At 47.5% G+C, this 18898-nt stretch overlaps 1 protein-coding gene across 3 annotated transcripts in view; it reads right to left on the bottom strand.

Moving 5' to 3' along the window:
• Positions 1 to 18898, bottom strand: part of ZFYVE28 (zinc finger FYVE-type containing 28) — an 826377-nt gene that overhangs the window by 16632 nt on the left and 790847 nt on the right. For all 3 annotated transcript variants that reach the window (XM_086964197.1, XM_086964196.1, XM_086964198.1), the window contains one exon: positions 12229 to 12332. In XM_086964197.1, coding sequence (XP_086820323.1) covers positions 12229 to 12332 — 104 coding nt within the window. The remainder of the gene's footprint in view (positions 1 to 12228; positions 12333 to 18898) is intronic.

Below are 18898 nucleotides of genomic sequence, written 5' to 3'. Positions count from 1 at the left end.
CATAGCAGATTGTAATGCAGAGCAGATCCAGCAGGAGATTGTTCTCTTCAGCACAACCTGTACTTCTTTCGCTCCAGAAAACGTCACAAAAAGCGGATTGCCCACATAGTGTTCTTTGGTATGATCTATGTAGAAGTTCAGAGCGCTGGAAACAATGGACTTTCTCCTCCTCCTTAGGCGGGTGAGACGGAGCATACAATGCCAGAAGGGAGATGGTTTGACCAACGTAGAACAGCTTCACAACTTTTGCCAGGAAACGATGCCCAAGTCTACAGAACCAATTTGTCTGGTAAGAAGGTGGTATATTGTGGATTGACACAAAGAGCCTGAAGCGCACTGACACGCCATGCCGAGGTGATGGAGATAAGGAACACAGTGTTGATAATAAGGAGCCGTCAGGGCAGCTGTAAAGCGTTCTGAATGTAGTAAGGACCACTTGAAGACTCATTGGAGCCTCACAAAAGGAGAAGGAGGAAACGCGTTGAGCCCTTTCAAAAATCGCATCACAACTGGTGACAAACATGGAGGGCTGATCCGGAAATCATAAGAAGGCAGAAAAATTACTTTTAACAGTGCCCAATGCAAAACCTTGCCAGGCAAGAGACAAAATCCAGAGATTGTCAGATAATTTGGCCTGTGGGGGGTCTGGTATATATCACACCAAACTAAAAATGTGTCCTACCAACAGGCATATACAATTATCGTCTAGGGACGCCTGGCTGGCAAATTACACCAACCACTTCTGGTGGAAGGTCGAGGTGTTCAACTGTCGCTGTTCAATCTCCAGGAATGAAGGTGGATATTGTGAAGGCTGGGATGCAGAACATTGCCCTTTTGCTGGGACAGAAGGGCTTCCAAGAGAGGCTGATACTCAAGCCGAAGAGCTCTGTGCCCAATCCAGAGCCATTAGGATAACTTGGGGCCAGTTGTTCCTGATCTTCTTGAACACTAGGGGCACAAGTGGTATCGGCAGAAAGGCATGCATGAATCCAGAGTTCCACGCAAGGTGTAACACTTCTCAGAGTGCGAGAGCCAGGACAATGTCGAAGACCAGAAACCTCTGATCTCCAGCTCTCCCCAGGTGGCTGCCCCAGCCCAGAAGAGATGCATCATTCACTACTGTGAAATCTGGGTGGGGAAGAGAACGGGCGAGCCCAATCGCAGTCCAGCAACCAGCAGTGCAGTTCCTTCGCAGTCTCCTGGGATATCTGAACGTGGTCGGAGAGGTCCACTTGATATTGGGCCCACTGAGACTTCAGACCCCACTGCACAGCCTGCATTTGCCACCTGGCATGCTCTGCCACGAGAATGTAGGAGGCCATTAGTTTGGTCAGCCTCGGAGTCGACGTCACTGAAATCCAAGACCGTGGCTGAAAGACTGGGATCACAGCCAATATTCCCTCCAATTTATTTCTTCCGTTTGGGCAGTGTAAGATGCCTGTGCATTTGCAGCAAATACCATTCCCAATGTTTGTTTAGAGTCCCTTTAAATAAATATGAACACCCTTTCTACGTGGCAAGGTAGTGAGACAACCCATGTATGACCAAGAGAGTTCTCTATCCTGTGTTGATTATTGAATTGGAAGTGGAGAGAACCCACTAATGAAAAAGCTAGTTATTCCTTATTCCTGATGTGGTAGATCACAGAAACCGCCTAAATCAATTGTATGAGGGTCATGTTGTTGAGTCTCACACTATCGTTCTCTGTGATACGTAGGGAGGCCAAAGTTTGGCGGTGCATGTAGTCTGGGCACCATTAGGGCCCACTAACAGGCATTGTGAGAAACTGGCATTGCAATCTGCCTCAACCCCAGAGCTCTCAATTATGTTGCATAATAAAAATCATACCCACAATTGCTACTCAAGACACCGAAATGCAACTGAGTTCGCAGTAAGCACTGTTACATAAAAACACTACATAGTCACATCATCTCAAAAAAGCAAATCCTCTTAAGAAATGCAGAATGAAAGAGAACGTGAAGCATCCATGTGCCTCAGTTTCTTTGGTTTCAAATGGACTGGTAAGTAGGGAGACAGAAGCAGCGTGTTCGTGTTCCTATTGTGAGCCAACACATAATGAGCACAGTGCAGTGTGCTGAGGACAATAACGTGCTTGGCGCTATTAAAAGAAAACAATTAGTGATTATCAGCTAAAATTACACCCATACGTCACCTGCAGGCTTGTGCCTTAGCAAATCTGTAAAGTAGCTCAGGCGGCTAACGCACCCACTGCGGAGATATGCAGCTTACAGGTCATAAACTTGAAGACTAATACTGTTATGATTTCTTTTAAAATGCTAACCTGCCCTGACTGTCTTTCTGTAAAAGTGTCCTCTCCCCATGCTGGAGGATCTTGAACATCACTTGAACCACAGTATAATTAACAGAGGGCATGGAAATTGTAAACACTTGATAAAGGCATTTAAATTAGTGAGTACTGTACAGTGCTTTAAAGTATAGACTCTAAAATCTACTACTATTATTGCTACATTTATTAGGCGTTTGTAAATGAAACCAATGGATACCATTCTTATTTTGGTTAGAAGTGTGCAAAAGCCAAAACGAGGTAGAATAAGGTTCACCCGCTCAGCCACTGGTGCCGCAGCGACTCCCGATACGGATCATGTTATCTGAGCGCGGAGCTGAGCGAACTGATTTTCCTCATGAAAAATGCAATCGCCCATAATGCTAAGAGTGACACTTTGCATCTGTTGGAAAGGCCAGGATGCAGGGTGGGAATGAAAGAAAAGCATCAGCTCGTGCATAAAACATGAAAACAGTGAGCTGGGGCCATAAAGGGAAATGCTACAATTAGTGCTGTGTATGAAAATAAATTCCTTGGGCATTCAATGATAATGGTGGAGATATAATTAACAATGTTCGCATCGGCCTGAGGTATTTAACGGCTACCTCTTAATAATACTGGGAACGCAGTTGGCACCAGTGGAAAGATCTGACTCGAGCAGCAACTGGAAAGTATTGTCTCGGGCTGTGCGCCAGGATTCCAGGAATGTCATTAAGGTTTCCAACAGGCAGGCGGGTTTCTACTGGCATGACATGTATATTAATGCCCTGGCTGCTACAAATAAAAATCAGGAGAGCAGGTTTTTGTTCCCTTTATCAGTACACACTTCAGGCAGCAAATGTGGGCAGAAAACACTTTAAAAGTGTTAGAGCTGCAGGACTGACAAGTAAACAAAAGCACAAAAGTCATGTTACAAATGAACATAGGTGGCTTTAAAGGAGGTTTTGTTTAGGCAGCCTATGGGCCTTCGCCGTGTCAGACGTGAACAAATGCCTGGCATGCTTCCTTTGAAAAGGCCCATGCGATCTGAACAAAAACCGCCGCGATAGCGTTATCAGGCGGGGACTGTGCACTGAGGCACAAAGGGGGGGGGGAGCTGGCTGAAGAGATCTCTGAGCATCACTAACAGGAGCGAACAGCAGCAGCCCTCGCCGCAGGAGCAGCTGCTGCCCGCTCAAATCACATACCCAGAGTACACGTTTAAACAAGCATTTACAATGCAATGGTCTCGGCATCATTAAAGGTAGAGCTATTGGCATTGCTCATGACATTTCTTTTTTTTTCTTTAAATCATAAATAAATGGCATTGTCATTTACATTGCCAGCACACACCACTCTGCACTCAACAGCACACACCACTCTGCACCTGCACTCACTGCTCTGTGCACTCACCGCTCTGCACCTGCACTCACTGCTCTGCGCACTCACTGCTCTGCGCACTCACCACTCTGCGCCTGCACTCACTGCTCTGCGCACTCACCACTCTGCGCCTGCACTCACCACTCTGCGCCTGCACTCACCACTCTGCGCCTGCACTCACCACTCTGCGCCTGCACTCACCACTCTGCGCCTGCACTCACCACTCTACGCCTGCACTCACCACTCTACGCCTGCACTCACCACTCTGCGCCTGCACTCACTGCTCTGTGCACTCACCACTCTGCGCCTGCACTCACCACTCTGCGCCTGCACTCACTGCTCTGTGCACTCACCACTCTGCGCCTGCACTCACCACTCTGCGCCTGCACTCACCACTCTGCACTCACCACTCTGCACTCACCACTCTGCACTCACCACTCTGCACTCACCACTCTGCACTCACCACTCTGCACTCACCACTCTGCACTCACCACTCTGCACTCACCACTCTGCACTCACCACTCTGAGCAAAAGAGAGGGGAGGGGAAACTATTAGCAAATACTCAGAAGACTTTAAGTAGCAGCACCACTCCTGCGGAGGATTAATTATTTGACCCATATCTGTTGGTCAACAGACTAGTCACCAGTGCAGGCAAGATCACCGAGTTGGTACAGTGTGATCACTAGAACCACAACCGACTAGCAAGATTCCTGGCAGAGTAACTTATAGTAGAACCCTGGTTTTCCAACAGAAGAACTTGCACCATAACAAAGAGGCTGTGATGCAAGGAACCATAAAAAAAAAACGGAGGGCATTTACAGTGGGCATTAATCAATAGCATATTTTACACAAAACACATTCAAATCTGTAAACGGGGCAACAGATATGGAAACATGTTGACGCTATGAGAGAACAAAACAAATCAGCTCTCATGAAGTGAATCCCTGGCTGGCTAATGTGAAAGCCTCTGCAGCAAGTGATGTACTATCGCCTGAAATCCTACCAGCACTAAACAGCTTTCACAGAGAATTCACGTGCCTTTGTTCTGCATGTCAGGTGCTGTCAATATGGCTGAGAGATGGCCAAACTCCATTAAAGTCCTAAATCAAGGATGCTGGTGTAATGAGCGCCGTCTGAAACCTCTTGTTGTGTACAAATGATGGAACGCTTGGTAAGTGTTCCTGGTCTTGTTTCTGGCACTATTTTGAGAGAAACATGTTCCTAGACATGTTTTTGGCTGCCTTACTAATGCATTTCAATATAGCATAGTTCACGTGCTCACCCAAACACACATCATTGGTTGTATGTGGACAAAAGTGGCTTTGCCCAGGTACCATCTTGTGGGCCAAGCGGCAGCACGTATGGAGGACTGCATGGCTCCAGCTCAAAGTACACGGGACAAGAGGTAATGGGTTGCTGGATGCTTAGTGTAGGCTTTGCCAGTTAGTCAATTGGGCCCGCATGACACCAACAGTAGGAAAGAGTGGTGACCAACGGGGGAGCGATGTGGCCCTATGCGCAGAGTGGCCGACATGAGAGCGGTTCAATATACGGTGATCATGGGCAGATAATTTAATGTCCTCAGACAAATGAGGTCTGGGGTATGGGGGTGACGCACTGAGTATCAGCAAGAAGGATTCAGTATGCACAACAGTGGGCAAGCCACTCACCCCTGGTTAGATTTTCTGATTCGGAATGAAGGGCAGACAGAGCTGGCGCGAATGGGAGCAGCGAGGGGGGAGGGAGGAGGCACCAATTTAGGAGTTGGGCATTTTGTAATGGGGCACAAGAGCGAAAGGTTGTTACGCAATCTTACAATAGCATTTTACTGCTATTGGGGTACGAGGGAGCCGAGCCTTGGAGCTGCCGACTTTGGAGTGGGGGCGTGAAGTATAAATCTCGGCGTAGCTTAACATCCTGTGAGCCTGGGCAGATGATTTAATCTGCCAGAGCACCGCAAAGAAAGTATTTGTCCGGGGGTGACGGAGCGGGGGAGCATTAAAACACTTTTTACAAGTTTTTAAACAATTTCCAAAACATGCAACTTATTGTTAAATTAAAACATACTCTCTTAGTATGCAGCAAGAAGGTTTTTTTTTAGGGTAGGGTGGAAAACAAAAAGAAGAGTAATGACGCTTCACTTCTAGACTTCTGCAGTTGCGGCAGAAACATCAAGCCATTCAATAAAATTAGCTGGGCGGCAGCCGCTAATAACTAGGGAAATAATAAATGCAAAATACAAAAAGAAAACAAACACTTACATCGTCCTCGCGCGCTCCGTGGACGGCCGCAGCCCCGGGTCTGCCGCGCCCGGTCCTGCTGCAGTAAGGGGCACGGCGCATGCGTAAACCCGAAACCTTCAATGGGGCACGGCGCATGCGCAAGCAGCGGGAGGTATAGCTAGCGTCTCAGCTTCCGAGGAGGACAGCGCGTTCGCGCGCGCGCGGCCGGCGCAAATTGCCTTGCGCGCGGCCAGGACTGTCCTCCTGGGAAGCTGAGTCGCTAACAATAAGGTCTCTGGCGAGAGCGAGCTTCGCTTGCTTCTAGCCGAGACCTAAAAAAAGGAAGTGGAGGGACTCACCAAGTTAGGCAAAATGGGTGTGACATCACAGGAAGTGACATCACAGCATGTGACATCACAGGAAGTGACATCAAGGTGTGTAACATCACACATATCATCACAGGAAGTGGCATCACAACCCATTACCTCACAGGAAGTGACATCAGATCTTAAGACTGCACATATGTTCAGCAGGTCTATCATGAGTATACTTGAGTGCATTACAATAATTAACAAATTAGATTTTTTGCATTGGGGTTGTGCCAAAATAGTGATGCAACCTAGAAGCAAAATCTGGGGCTCAAAGTATACATTTATTTCTTTTAATCCCTGCCACAAAGAAATTGACAACAAGGAGAAATTTGGCAGTAAATCTGTTCAGCTTAATTGGTAGCCATGTCTGTATTTTAAAATATCTTATAGGGTTAAGGCACCTGCTGCAGAGATCTTTGTACGCCAGCTAAATCTCAGGCAATAATAGTAATGGTAAGATAGCTCTGGAGGATAACATATTTCAGGTACAACGGGGCAGATTTACAAGCCCCTTGGGCCACTTTTGCGTCACTTTTTCCATGTTAAAACTGACGCAAAAGTGGGGCAAGGGGCTCGTAAATCTGCCCCAATGTATATTATTGCGTCAAATAAATGCATTTGATAGTTGTTTGGAATTCTGTAAGCCTTATTATTGGTTTAGAAAATGTGACTTCATTCATGCTTTTCCTGATTTTACTTAGCCCTTCCCGTGAAATTCAGTACTTTTCTGCAAATATTAAACCACCAACACCGGTCAATATTAATTGAGGTTTCAGCAGTTCATGCTGCTTTAATGACCAGAATTACTCCTTGCCTTTATGCACCGGTCTGTCTTCATGTGATGTAATCAGTGCACGTTTCTCGGGAGGTCAAATGTGGTGTTCTTATATACGTTCAATAACGATATTTGAAAACAAAATTATGAAGTGACAGCTTTGTTCAGCAGATTCACCTACTCCATTTCCTCAAAAACAGGCACACACATAAGCATAAGACACGGAAGCTTGACGTTGTAACAATATTAAAAATGTATAAATGCAAATGTTATCGCAACGGCACTATTCTTTTTCACCAATACAGATGAAATCTAGGCTGTAACCTTGTGGTACGTGTGCAGTGTCACTGTAGAGGGTTTCACCCCAGCGTTACCCAACAAAACTATTTGCATGAAGAGATGGTGATGTCTCTCTCCCCTTCTGTCTCTCAATCATTCTTCTCACATATCAATCCACTCGTACCTCCAATAACTCTTTCATACTCCTCCATCATCCATTCATTCATTCAGCACATCTGCATTTATCCATCTAGCCATATACTCAAGGATGCATCCATCCACTCATTGATCCGTCCAGCCAAATCACTCCTGGCCCACCACACATTCGTGCACTCATTTTATGTAAGCACTCACACATCCAGCTATACATCCATACACAAACCAGCCGATTCATCCATATCTCTCAACATCCATCCCTCGATCTAATCTCACGACCATCCCCCAGTCTCTTACACACACATTCAACCTTCCAGGTACTCATTCACCAAGTCATCCATTTAGCCGCCCATCTATCTAACTTCAAGTGCTCATCTATCTAACACCAGGCAAAGCACTAATGGGCCGAAAGACTCATTAGCACTGCTCAGGAATAATTCCATTTGTATTTCGTTTTAATTGCATGCAGTAGGTGTCCTTTAAATGTTTGTCCCGTGTGCATTAGATCCAACCACGGCTCCTCGGTGCAGTGGAGTACATCGAACTACAGTGACTGCCCCGTTAAAATCACGGCTCTGCGCTCTGTGGAGAGTGTGACCGTGTGCCAAGAACCCACGGCTGCGCTCGACACTACAGCCCAGATCTATCACTAGAGGCGGAGGGAGCCTGCGGGTAGGGCAGAGGGAATGGAGGGAAACGGCTCGTTAGCATATTCGGCCCCCTTCGCTGCTTAGCCACACATTGCCTCTTTCCTCGCAAGCACCAAGGTTAGGATAAAGCCCCTCCACTCTTTCCTTATCGCTGTACAAACACTGGGCCGCTGGGATTCATCCACCGCGGAACACGAGAGGCAGAAGGACAATAGGCAGCGCGGACAAAATGGGGGCGGAGCCGAAGCAGGCGCAGGAGTCTTTGTCTTCCGTCTGCTTCAAGGGGCTGGGGCCTAGAAGGCATAGACACGCACAGGCATACTCGAGGTCCGAGGAGGCGTACACCATGGGTTCACGCAGTCACAAACATACAAAGACGTGCAGGCACACTCATGGGTTCACACAGTCACAAACGCCACATGGATGCAAACAGTCACACGCATATGCAAAGACTTGAGACCCACACACATACGGGTTAACGCAATAATAGAAACGCACATGGGAGCATGCAGTCACAAACACATAGATGCGCGCATACACACGGTTTCAGGTAGTGATAATTATGTGGATGCTCATGCAAAAGCGCACATAGGCGACAGCAGACACAAATACACACTTACATACACATGAGTGCACAAAAACCTTTGAAAACAAAGGAGCCGGCCCAGTAGCGAAACAGGGGGGTTTGAATACACATCTCCAGCTGGCTCCATTTTAGAAGGCTTACTGGACCCAACAGAGGCTCACGAATCTTCTGTGGTGATCGCCACACAGGGACTGCCAGGTGAGGGGCCCAAAGGTCTTACACAAAAGGCTGGTACCCTAAGACCCTGCAGACATAGGTTGGTCCTTTTTTGTACTTAGCCGATTACCCATTAGGCATCGTACATGTGCCCAAGCCCCACAAACAATCTGATTTGTGAAGGGCCCCATGGCTGAACGTGTTACCTGGGCCTCTGACACTGGGTGCAGAGTACTGTGGGGAGGGCAGAGCAGGACGACGGAGCTGCGGGCGGAGGGAAGGGGGGGGGGGCAGAGCAGGACGACGGAGCTGCGGAGGGAAGGGGGGGCAGAGCAGGACGACGGAGCTGCGGGCGGAGGGAAGGGGGGCAGAGCAGGACAACGGAGCTGCGGGCGGAGGGAAGGGGGCAGAGCAGGACGACGGAGCTGCGGGCGGAGGGAAGGGGGGGGCAGAGCAGGACGACGGAGCTGCGGGCAGAGTGAGGGGGGGGCAGAGCAGGACGAAGGAGCTGCGGGCGGAGGGAGGGGGGGGAGCGGGACCGGGACGAAGAAGGGCTGCGGGCGGAGGGATGGGGGAGGGGGACGGAGCTGCGTGCGGAGGGAAGGACAGAGCTGGACGAAGGAAAGCGGAGGGAAGGGGGGACGAGCAGAGCAGCTCAGAGCAGCTCTGGAAACAACCACCGTCTTTCTCCGAGGCAAAGCAGAAATGCCTCGGAGAAAGCATGGTCATTTTCGCATTTGGGGGCGTGTTTTGCTGTTCTGAGTGACGGACAACGTCACTGTCTAAAGAACGCAAAAAATCACGCCCCCAAATCCGAAAAGGACTGGGCTACATTGGAGTGACTGATCTCTCCTCCAATGGCTGGCCTCCGTTTAGGAAGCCAGCCAATTGAGGAGCGGTCAAGTACAGAGGCGGGTTCAAGCTCCGTACTCAAAATCATTAATTCTCTGACCGGAAGCTGGCAAGCCAGCTTTTCCGGTCCGAGACCTAAAAACCAAGCATTTGCAATGCAATAGGTCTCGCATTTAAGATATTGGCATTGTACATGTCAATGCGTTTTATTTATGTTTTAAAAACCAAAAGATAAATAAAAGGCCTCTACAATGCCAATAGCTCAAACTTGCGTAAATGCGAGACTTATTGCCTTGCCTTGGTGGGCATCACAGACAATGGGTGGGCGAAGTCACTGACTGCTTCGGGGAGAGAGAAGGCACAGACAACGGGAGGGTGGGCAGGGGGGGGTAAACAAGGCACAAAAACGGGTGGGGGTAAAGAAGCCACCAAAGCACATCGTTCCTGCAATAAGTGAAAGAAAATAGCGCTGAAAGTCTAAATAACACGTACCGTGTGACAACGGAAGTAAAGGGGCCAGTCGCCATGGGAGGTGACAAGTGAAGAGGAGGCAATACTAAGGAGGGACTAACAAGCCTATTTGCGAAACGGAAGCCAGCATTCAGGACAGACAATGACACAACCCAATGGCAAAAATGGGCGGAGAGTGGGCCGGGCTTCTATTCGCTACTCCACCACAACAAGTCTTGGGGATGGCTCTAAGCTCGACCTAAAAAGGACATTGTCAGTGAGTCGTGCATTATTTCCTTGAATACCACATAATGCAGTTTATTGTATGAAACAAGACGGAAGAAGGTGTGGTGGGGAAGAAAGGAAGGGTAAGGCATAGCCCCTCTAAACAAGATACAGAATATATATAGAACTCACCAGTCTGAAGTTATTGCCAGCCCGGGTAGAATCTGTAAATTCCATTGGATGGCTGTGCTACTGTAAGGGCACGATCAAGAGGTTTGACGGGGAGTGGCAGACTGAGAGGCTTGTTGACCTTGGCCACAGCCTCAACCGCAAAACTGCTGGGTTCCCTGTGGAGGCTGGACAGCCTGTAGGGAGGTGGCACCACGGCCAAAGCCACGAAAAGTACAGTGGAACTGTTGTGGGTGGCAAGGTGGCACGGAAAGGCCCAAAGAGCAGGCAGGAGCACCGCTCTCTTTAAAATTCTCTAATGCGGTATCAGTTTCGTCCCCAAACAGGTGGGTCCCATCAAAGAGAATGTCCATCAGAACATGGTGGCGAAAGGCAATGGTGGCCCATCCCATGGAATCGGTGGTCCAAGCCATAACTTACTGTGAACCTGGCTGCATCCTGGTTTTCTTCAATCGCTTGAGAGAGAACAGGGTAAAGGTCTTCGGTACACCAGGGAGGGCTTGTGCTACCAAATCTCAGAGGGCATGGGAGCAACAGCCCAACAAGCAGCTGGCGTTAACAGATCTGATGGCCAGACGGCACACGAGACCAAGTTTGCAAAAGTTTCTACCTATTTACCCATGTCAAAGTGAGTGGTAGGTAACAGATTTGAGCGACTCGTGGTAGTTTGCTTCACCATAAGGTTGGGCGAAGGGTGATGTGAAAGAAAAGCAGAGTCGTTTGGACCAAGACAATGGTGTCCGGCAATATTTCTACTGACTGGGGGGCCGGAGCAAGGTTTGGCCGACACCCCCAATAAGCTATTGGTCAGTGCCTCGCTAAATGGAAGAAGGGGCATGTTTGCTTCAATTGGAGGACGTTCGCCAAGCCATTGGCCTTAACCTCAATAGTGGGGAATTGGAGGTCAAGGACTTCAGCCGTCCTCTGTATCACCATGGCGTAGGAAGCAGATTCCTTTGTGGCAAGTCCAGGGGGTGAGAGGAGACCAGTTTCAGGGGAGGTATCGATACCACTAGCCTCATGTAGGTCCTTGTACCAATTATCATCCTTGTAGGGTTGAGCAAACACATCACCTGGATCATAGTCATTGACTGGGTTTGTCCCAAAAAGGGAATGTAAAGGGTGTTGTTTCCCTTATGGGAGTAGCAAAGTATACGGGGGAAGAGGCGCCTCAGATGGAATTGGTGCAACTTTGATCGAGGTCGGACTGGCATTGACTCAGCGACAGAGCAAACAATCCAGACCCTACTCCTTCGGTGTCAATGAAGCTGGCATAGGCGTCGAAGAGCCCAGGATCGGCATCGGTCTTGGTGCGGGAAGCAGGGTCAGATGTCTTCATCAGGATGATTCTTTCTAAATATTAGCTACAAATCTACGTTCATATGCAAAGTGGTACAGAAGGATACCTATACATAAAAAAGTTCCACTTTTAGGAGACCAAGATGCCATGGGTGTGCATTTGCATGGCATCAGATTCTGGATGCTGTCTGAGAACGTATGAGCCACTATTTACCAGCCACCACTACAAGAGAGTGAAGTAAGAGACCCAGCCATAATGCAGCCACATAAGTGAAGATGGTGGTATAATGGATACATCATATAAAATCAAGTAATGATATACAAAATATGCCGTTCATGGGCGAGACAGTTACCTTGCCACAACTCCTGCAGTGGTGTTTTCTTCTTATCACTGTAAATGGAGCCTTGCATGCTGTGCAATCACCGCAAGCTTCATCAGGTACCCACTCGGGAGGATCTGCAAACATCCAACCAGATAAAACACAAGTCAACAACAGTGGAACAAATGGACAAGAACAGTTAATTTATCTATACAGAGCTTCAAACCTCGTGTCTGTGGACTGTCTGTGCAGCTAAGACATCTGACAAAGGGCCAGAAAGCACGGTTAACCAGGTCAAGAGGATGTTGGTCTCTACTTATGACACAGAGGGTGTGGGTCTCTTCTTACTGTAGAGTACTGACACACAGTGCTTGTTCAGAACCCTGTTTCACAGGAATCAAATCCAATGTATAATAGACATTCACCCACTTTTCAAAATCCACCATCACACAACTGGTACCTTCATTGACAGATGTGAATGCCTGGAAATAAAAGGCAGAGGAGTACTGAGGTACTTTATCCAACAGTGCATTACTTTAGTCTGGGTGAGAGGTTGGGATATAGGAAGTAAAAATCTTCTCTCCCAGCACTGACATAAAAGAATAAGGAATATGGAATGAGAATTAACACAGCTCTGAAGATCTCCCCTGCAGCCTAGTATCTAAAAAACGGCCCTGCTTTAAAGTGGGCTCAAACCAATATAAACTACAAGCCAGGGAGCCAAGGTATTAGTACAAGCTTGACAGCATGTCTTTTGTTGAACAAAGATCAAGCATCTCCTCAATAACCTCAAATGGTGCTAGTGCCTTTCAAATAAACGCTCATTTCGGTTAGAAGATTCTCATTTTTAGCAGAGATGTCATGAACATTTACAAAGTAACAGTGCTAAAGTTAAAAAATACTTCACCTTATAACACGACTAAAAACATAAAATAAGGCTTACAGAGAATCTTCTGCCGTGATGACAACAAGCTTATAAGTATGCAACACAAAAACAGTGTAGCGTTTAGTCTGTCAGCAGATATGACAACCAAAAATATAAGCGAGTGAACGTTGCACTCTATAAGTCAATAAATTATATAACAAAACACAATATATAACACTAAGTTATACAAAATAAACTTTTCTGCATGATTGCCTCAGATTTTGTGCCTTTTTCTGGACCCTATTTTTGCTGGTATTAGGACTAGTCATCCGTGACATTGCTTATCAGTGCCACTGTTTGTGCGCTCTAGCCCTACAAAAATAGTGGGAAAATTGGTTTAATCCAATTGGTCAATTTAATTATCCTGTAAAACATGGAATATGGTGCAGAAAATGTAACTATGATGCGTCATATGTGGGCTTCAGTGTGCATTTATAGCACCGACATGTATGACAAAAAAGGAGCACCCCTGTGCACTAGCTGGGCTGCAGGTTAAATGTACTGGAGTGAAACATGGTGGTGAAATGTGCCTTTGTCATGTAGGAAAAAACAAGTTTTATATACACAGGTCACCACTGAAGCGCGCCTTGCAAGTTCAAACGGCTAATATAATAATAATAGAGCAAAATGCATACTGCGGTTTGTGCGCTCTCACAGTGAACTTGCTTTCTATTCAGTGGCCTGGCTCTCAAGTTGATTTCATCCCAGGAATCCAGAATCTCCTGGCTGGTGCCTTCTGTGGCCCCGACTCCCTGCAATTGTGGGGCACAATTCTTTGCCTCGTCTCCCAAAATGATTTCCCTACTGCGCCATTGATTGTTCCCTTCAGCTGCAGCTCTGATGCTCAGGGGTGCGGGCATCACTTCTTGCCTGAACTTACGGGAAGTCTCCGCCCTACTAAATATATTCTGGTGAGTGACTACTCACTATCCACTATGTTCAGGGGTTTTTGATTCTGCAAATACTCTGAATTAGTTTACTGTTCTGGCTCCTTCCCATTTTGCCTAGAGTGACTTGCTGGCATACCCCAATCTGAGTTGGTGCTACAGACTTATTGCTCTTCTGTCCTGATGATGACCCAAATTTAAAAGGAATTGAAACATTGGCATGTCATAATATTTCTGTCTTCATTGAGGATAAATGTACTGAATACATCTATGGACTGTCCCAGTGTCGTCATCATCTTTTTTGTATACACACATGTTGGAACTGGTTTGAGGTTACTGTGTGATCACTAGAGCACTGAGCAGTACTATATCCTTACTACAATTATGCATCTTGATTTCTATAAAAAAAATTGTATTTGTCTGTGGCTCAGCACTCATGATTTAGTCTTTCTGCTATGGTAATCTTTCATCCCACAAATTTGAACTGGCTTAATCCTGTTATAAAATATACTAATTGTTGCATTAGTGGTTGTAAGACCACATGGCAGGGTCCAAACATGTATAAATAGGACACACTACATATTGCGGTTTGTGTGCACTCCCAGTGAAATAAACCCTGAAAGCTAATTTACCCGGTATGCTTTGTTAGATTTTTCCTTTAACAGGCATGGGTGGAATTTAAATCTTTATTTTCTACCGCCTCTTCAGGAAATGGTAGAAAAATGCTTCAAAGTGATTTCTTACTTAACATTCACATTCTGATTTAAGGGTGAAAAAAGTTTTTTTATAACTCAACTGGAAAAATAACTTTATAAAAATCTACTTTGTAGTGCCCGAGCCAAAAACGGCCATAAAATTAGTTGTGCCTCTCTGTGTGAAAGAGTTAACAATGCTGGTTCAGAGGATATTAGGGTGCCTCTGAGTCAAGGAAGAGCAAATGGTGGTATCTGCGGACCACTAAGCAGAAATTAACTATATGGGAGTGTACAGGAAAAACTGGGAGATCAAAGGGCAGCTTTAGCACTACCCTTTGTGACTTGGACATGCCAGGGAAGGTTTTTCCTGTTCATTCCCAGCATCTTTCAACACAATCAAGCTTCAGCTACAGTAGGGGAAAAACAGTTTGGCCCCTGTCAAAGGGAAGGAGAGGCCAAGGAGCTTAAGACATGCCTGCCTGGTGGCAGATGGATTCTGCCATTTTGAAAGAGGGGCACCTCGGTCATTTTACAGTAAGGCAAGAGGAAGTGCTGGTTTGGTAGAATTTCTCCAATCACTGGCTACAGCAAACGATAAATCTGGCAACTCAACAACCACCACCTGAACAAACTCCTGGAAATGGGAAGACTCCACCTGAAGAAGACTACTGCCTCCTACTGGAAATGGATAACTCATTCAAGTACTCCTGAATATTGCTAGCAGTCAGGCACTGGAACTGATCCCCCACAGTTGGCCTCCTATTTGCCTCCTTCATGGACACAAAAAGCAGAAGGAATCTTGATTTCAATAGGGCTCGCTCAGAACTTTTACTGCTAAAACTAACAGATTCAGGAAGAGCTTGACAATATTACATTCTACTTCAAGGACTGTCTCTGGCCACAGCCGTGGACCCTGACCCATTGGAAGGATTTGATTTCCATTTCAGAGACTAAGTCCGACCACAAAAGCTTTGACTGGGGTGACTCATATGGTGTATCCAACCTTCACTCCATTGCAGTTGGCCTGAAATCATTTCTAAGTTCCAGTTAACTTTCAAAAGTTGTTCTTGATCGTTGCTTTACATTTGTTGCCGCTTTTTACTTGTAAATCTTAAATATTCATATCTGAGGTTCCTGTTAATCTGTTTAATTGAGCTTTGTGTCTTTTTGCTCATTACATGCATCTCTGTTCTTCTAAATTTCATTGTGCTATATTTATTTTAAAATTGTTGGATCTGGTTGAACTTAAAATGCACTTCTCTGTGGATTACCTTCTGCATGTGCCATTGCCGCTAAGGATTGGAGTAGAGATTCACTCAGAATGGTGTTCTCGCCTAACCACAGTAGACTTATTAAGTTGGTAGGAGCACCCCCACTCCCAAATTAAGAAACCCCTTTCCGACAATAGTATAACCCAAAGGATGCAAATTATATTTAATGTGGTGAGTTGGAGACTTGGCTTACCATTAATGTGTGGCACTATAAACTGCTGTAAAAGGCAAACTTCACCCGGACTTGAGCACCTTGGATTGTGACTTGATTTTGCTTGCGAGAAAGTGTCACTCATAGTCGTTGAAACGTCACTCATAATTACATTGAAATTATGAAAATGTCACACATAGAAATCTGAAACCATGGCAGCTATGAAGGTTATGTTGAATACCTGCATGCTATTTCCACGGCCACCAAAATTACGCATTACCTCCTCACCCGTCTTACTCCTCCCAATCCTTACCCATATGAGTGATTGTTTTGCGCATGCAGGCTTTGTTTACCAATCTCAGCAATAGCATTAAAAAAAACGTACCCAATAGTACTACATCCTATGACTTCCCTGTTCCCTCCTCTAGAAAAGGAGAAAGCACACCTCCGAGCTTCTTGTATTATCCAGGGTATATAAAAATGAAGCTGTACAGTCGGTTTGCGTATGTATGAAGAGGGAGGGTCACTAACTAGAACAGTGGCAAGTAAGCACAAGTTACTACTTGTGTAACGATATATCTGTAAGAGACATTAGTTAGTGATAGATTCCTTACCTTAGAATATCCCCAGGCGTCAGACTGGATCCGGAAACTTTTGCGTAGCAATACCCCTGCGCGCCGGTAGGCGTCGTCTGCGGCTCCGCGTCCGTCGTCGGCGTCGTGAGCGCCGGGATGACGTCGTCGGAGTACTTAGACGGCGCCCATGCGCGCTGACGTCAGTTCTGATAACACAGCTTTTCCGCGCCAGATACGCAGAGCCATGATAGAACTAACACTGGTGCCATGAAACTAGGGCCCTGAAAGGGGATGACCTTAACCCTAGATATCGGTTCGCAGAACGGGGAGGATGGGTGGGTCGGTAAGGAATCTATCACTAACTAATGTCTCTTACAGATATATCGTTACACAAGTAGTAACTTGTGCATCTGAAAGAGACACGTTAGTGATAGATTCCTTACCTTAGAATAGATACCCCAGCAATACCAACCCCGGTGGTGGGTCTGCGAACCAATATCACACCAGAAAGTCCTGGAGGACGGAACGGCCAAAGAAGCCATCCCTCCGGACTTGACTGTCCAGGCAGTAGTGTCTTGCGAACGTGTGCAGCGAGGCCCACGTAGCTGCCTGGCAAATGTCCTGCAGGGGGACGCCGCGGCCCAGGGCAGTTGTCGTTGCCGTGGCCCGAGTGGAGTGAGCCCGCAATCCAGCTGGGGGCTCCTTCCTCGCCATGGAGTAACATGCTTGGATACACAAGATGATCCACCTAGAGATGGTCCTCTTGTGCACAGCCTTTCCCTTCTTCGCGCCCACGTAACCAACGAAGAGTTGGTCATCCACCCGGAATTGGCGTGTGCGATCTAGGTAGTAGGAGAGCGCACGTTTTGGATCCAGACGGTGGAGCCTCTCCTCCTCTTTCGAGGGATGCGGAGGCGGAAAGAAGGTGGGCAAAGTGATGGACTGCCCGATGTGGAAGGCCGTGACAACCTTGGGCAGAAAGGAAGGTCGTGTACGTAACACCACCTTATCAGGATGAACAGACAGGAAAGGTGGAGAAGAAGAAAGAGCCTGGAGCTCACTCACCCTCCTGGCAGAGGTGATGGCAACCAGGAAGGCCGTCTTTAGAGTAAGGAGACGAAGAGGGCAGTTATGAAGCGGCTCAAAGGGAGCACACATCAGATAGGTGAGAACCAGATTCAAGTCCCACTGGGGCATCACGAAGGGAACAGGAGGGAACATGTGCGTGATGCCCTTCAGAAATCTACTTACAATAGGGGACTTGAATAAAGAAGGCTGATCTGGTAGCCTCAAGAAGGCTGATAGAGCAGAAAGGTACCCTTTAAGAGTGCCCAGAGCAGAGCCCTGCTGGGCAAGGGAAAGAAGAAAGAGCAGCACTTCCGAAAGGGGTGCAGAGAGAGGATCCACAGCCTTTGCTGTGCACCATGCCACAAATCTGTTCCACCGGCAGGCGTATACCGACTTTGTGGAGGGACGCCTGGCTGCCAGAATGATATCACAAACTTCGGGAGGCAAGTCAAATGGCCTCAACTGCCGCCGCTCAATCTCCAGGCTTGTAGGTGGAGACTGGACAGGTTCGGGTGCAGGACCGTCCCCTGCTGCTGCGACAGAAGGTCCTCCCGAAGAGGCAGACGAATCGGGGGATCGACTGACATGCTGAGTAGCTCGGGATACCAGTATCTTCGTGCCCAGTCCGGAGCCACAAGGACGACCTGGGCCCGGTCGCGCCTGATCTTCTTCAGCACTCTGGGCAGAAGTGGTATAGGCGGAAAGGCGTACAACAGACCGCAGCTCCACTCGCGACGAAAAGCGTCTCCGAGCGAGTGCCGCCTTGGAAATTCCAACGCGCAGAACTGCTGACATTGCGCGTTCTCTTCTGTGGCGAATAGATCTAACCAAGGCTCTCCCCACTGTCGAAAGAGACCTTGCGCCACGTCCGAGTTCAGACGCCATTCGTGATCCATCATGCACCTGCGGCTGAGTTCGTCCGCCCTGGCATTCAGAGAGCCTGCCAGGTGTTGAACCACCAGGGTCACGCCCTGATGTTCCAGCCACTGCCAGAGACGCAGAGCCTCCTGGCAGAGGGTCCACGACCCCACACCGCCCTGTTTGTTGCAGTACCACATGGCGGTGGTGTTGTCGGTGAACACTTGCACTACGCTCCCCCTGACAGAGGGGAGGAATGCCTTCAGTGCAAGA

The sequence above is a fragment of the Lissotriton vulgaris genome, chromosome 3_2 (assembly GCF_964263255.1).
Source record: "Lissotriton vulgaris chromosome 3_2, aLisVul1.2, whole genome shotgun sequence".
Lineage (NCBI taxonomy): Eukaryota > Metazoa > Chordata > Amphibia > Caudata > Salamandridae > Lissotriton > Lissotriton vulgaris.
Note: the sequence above shows the minus strand (reverse complement) of the source record. Positions and strands in the feature narration are given on the sequence as shown.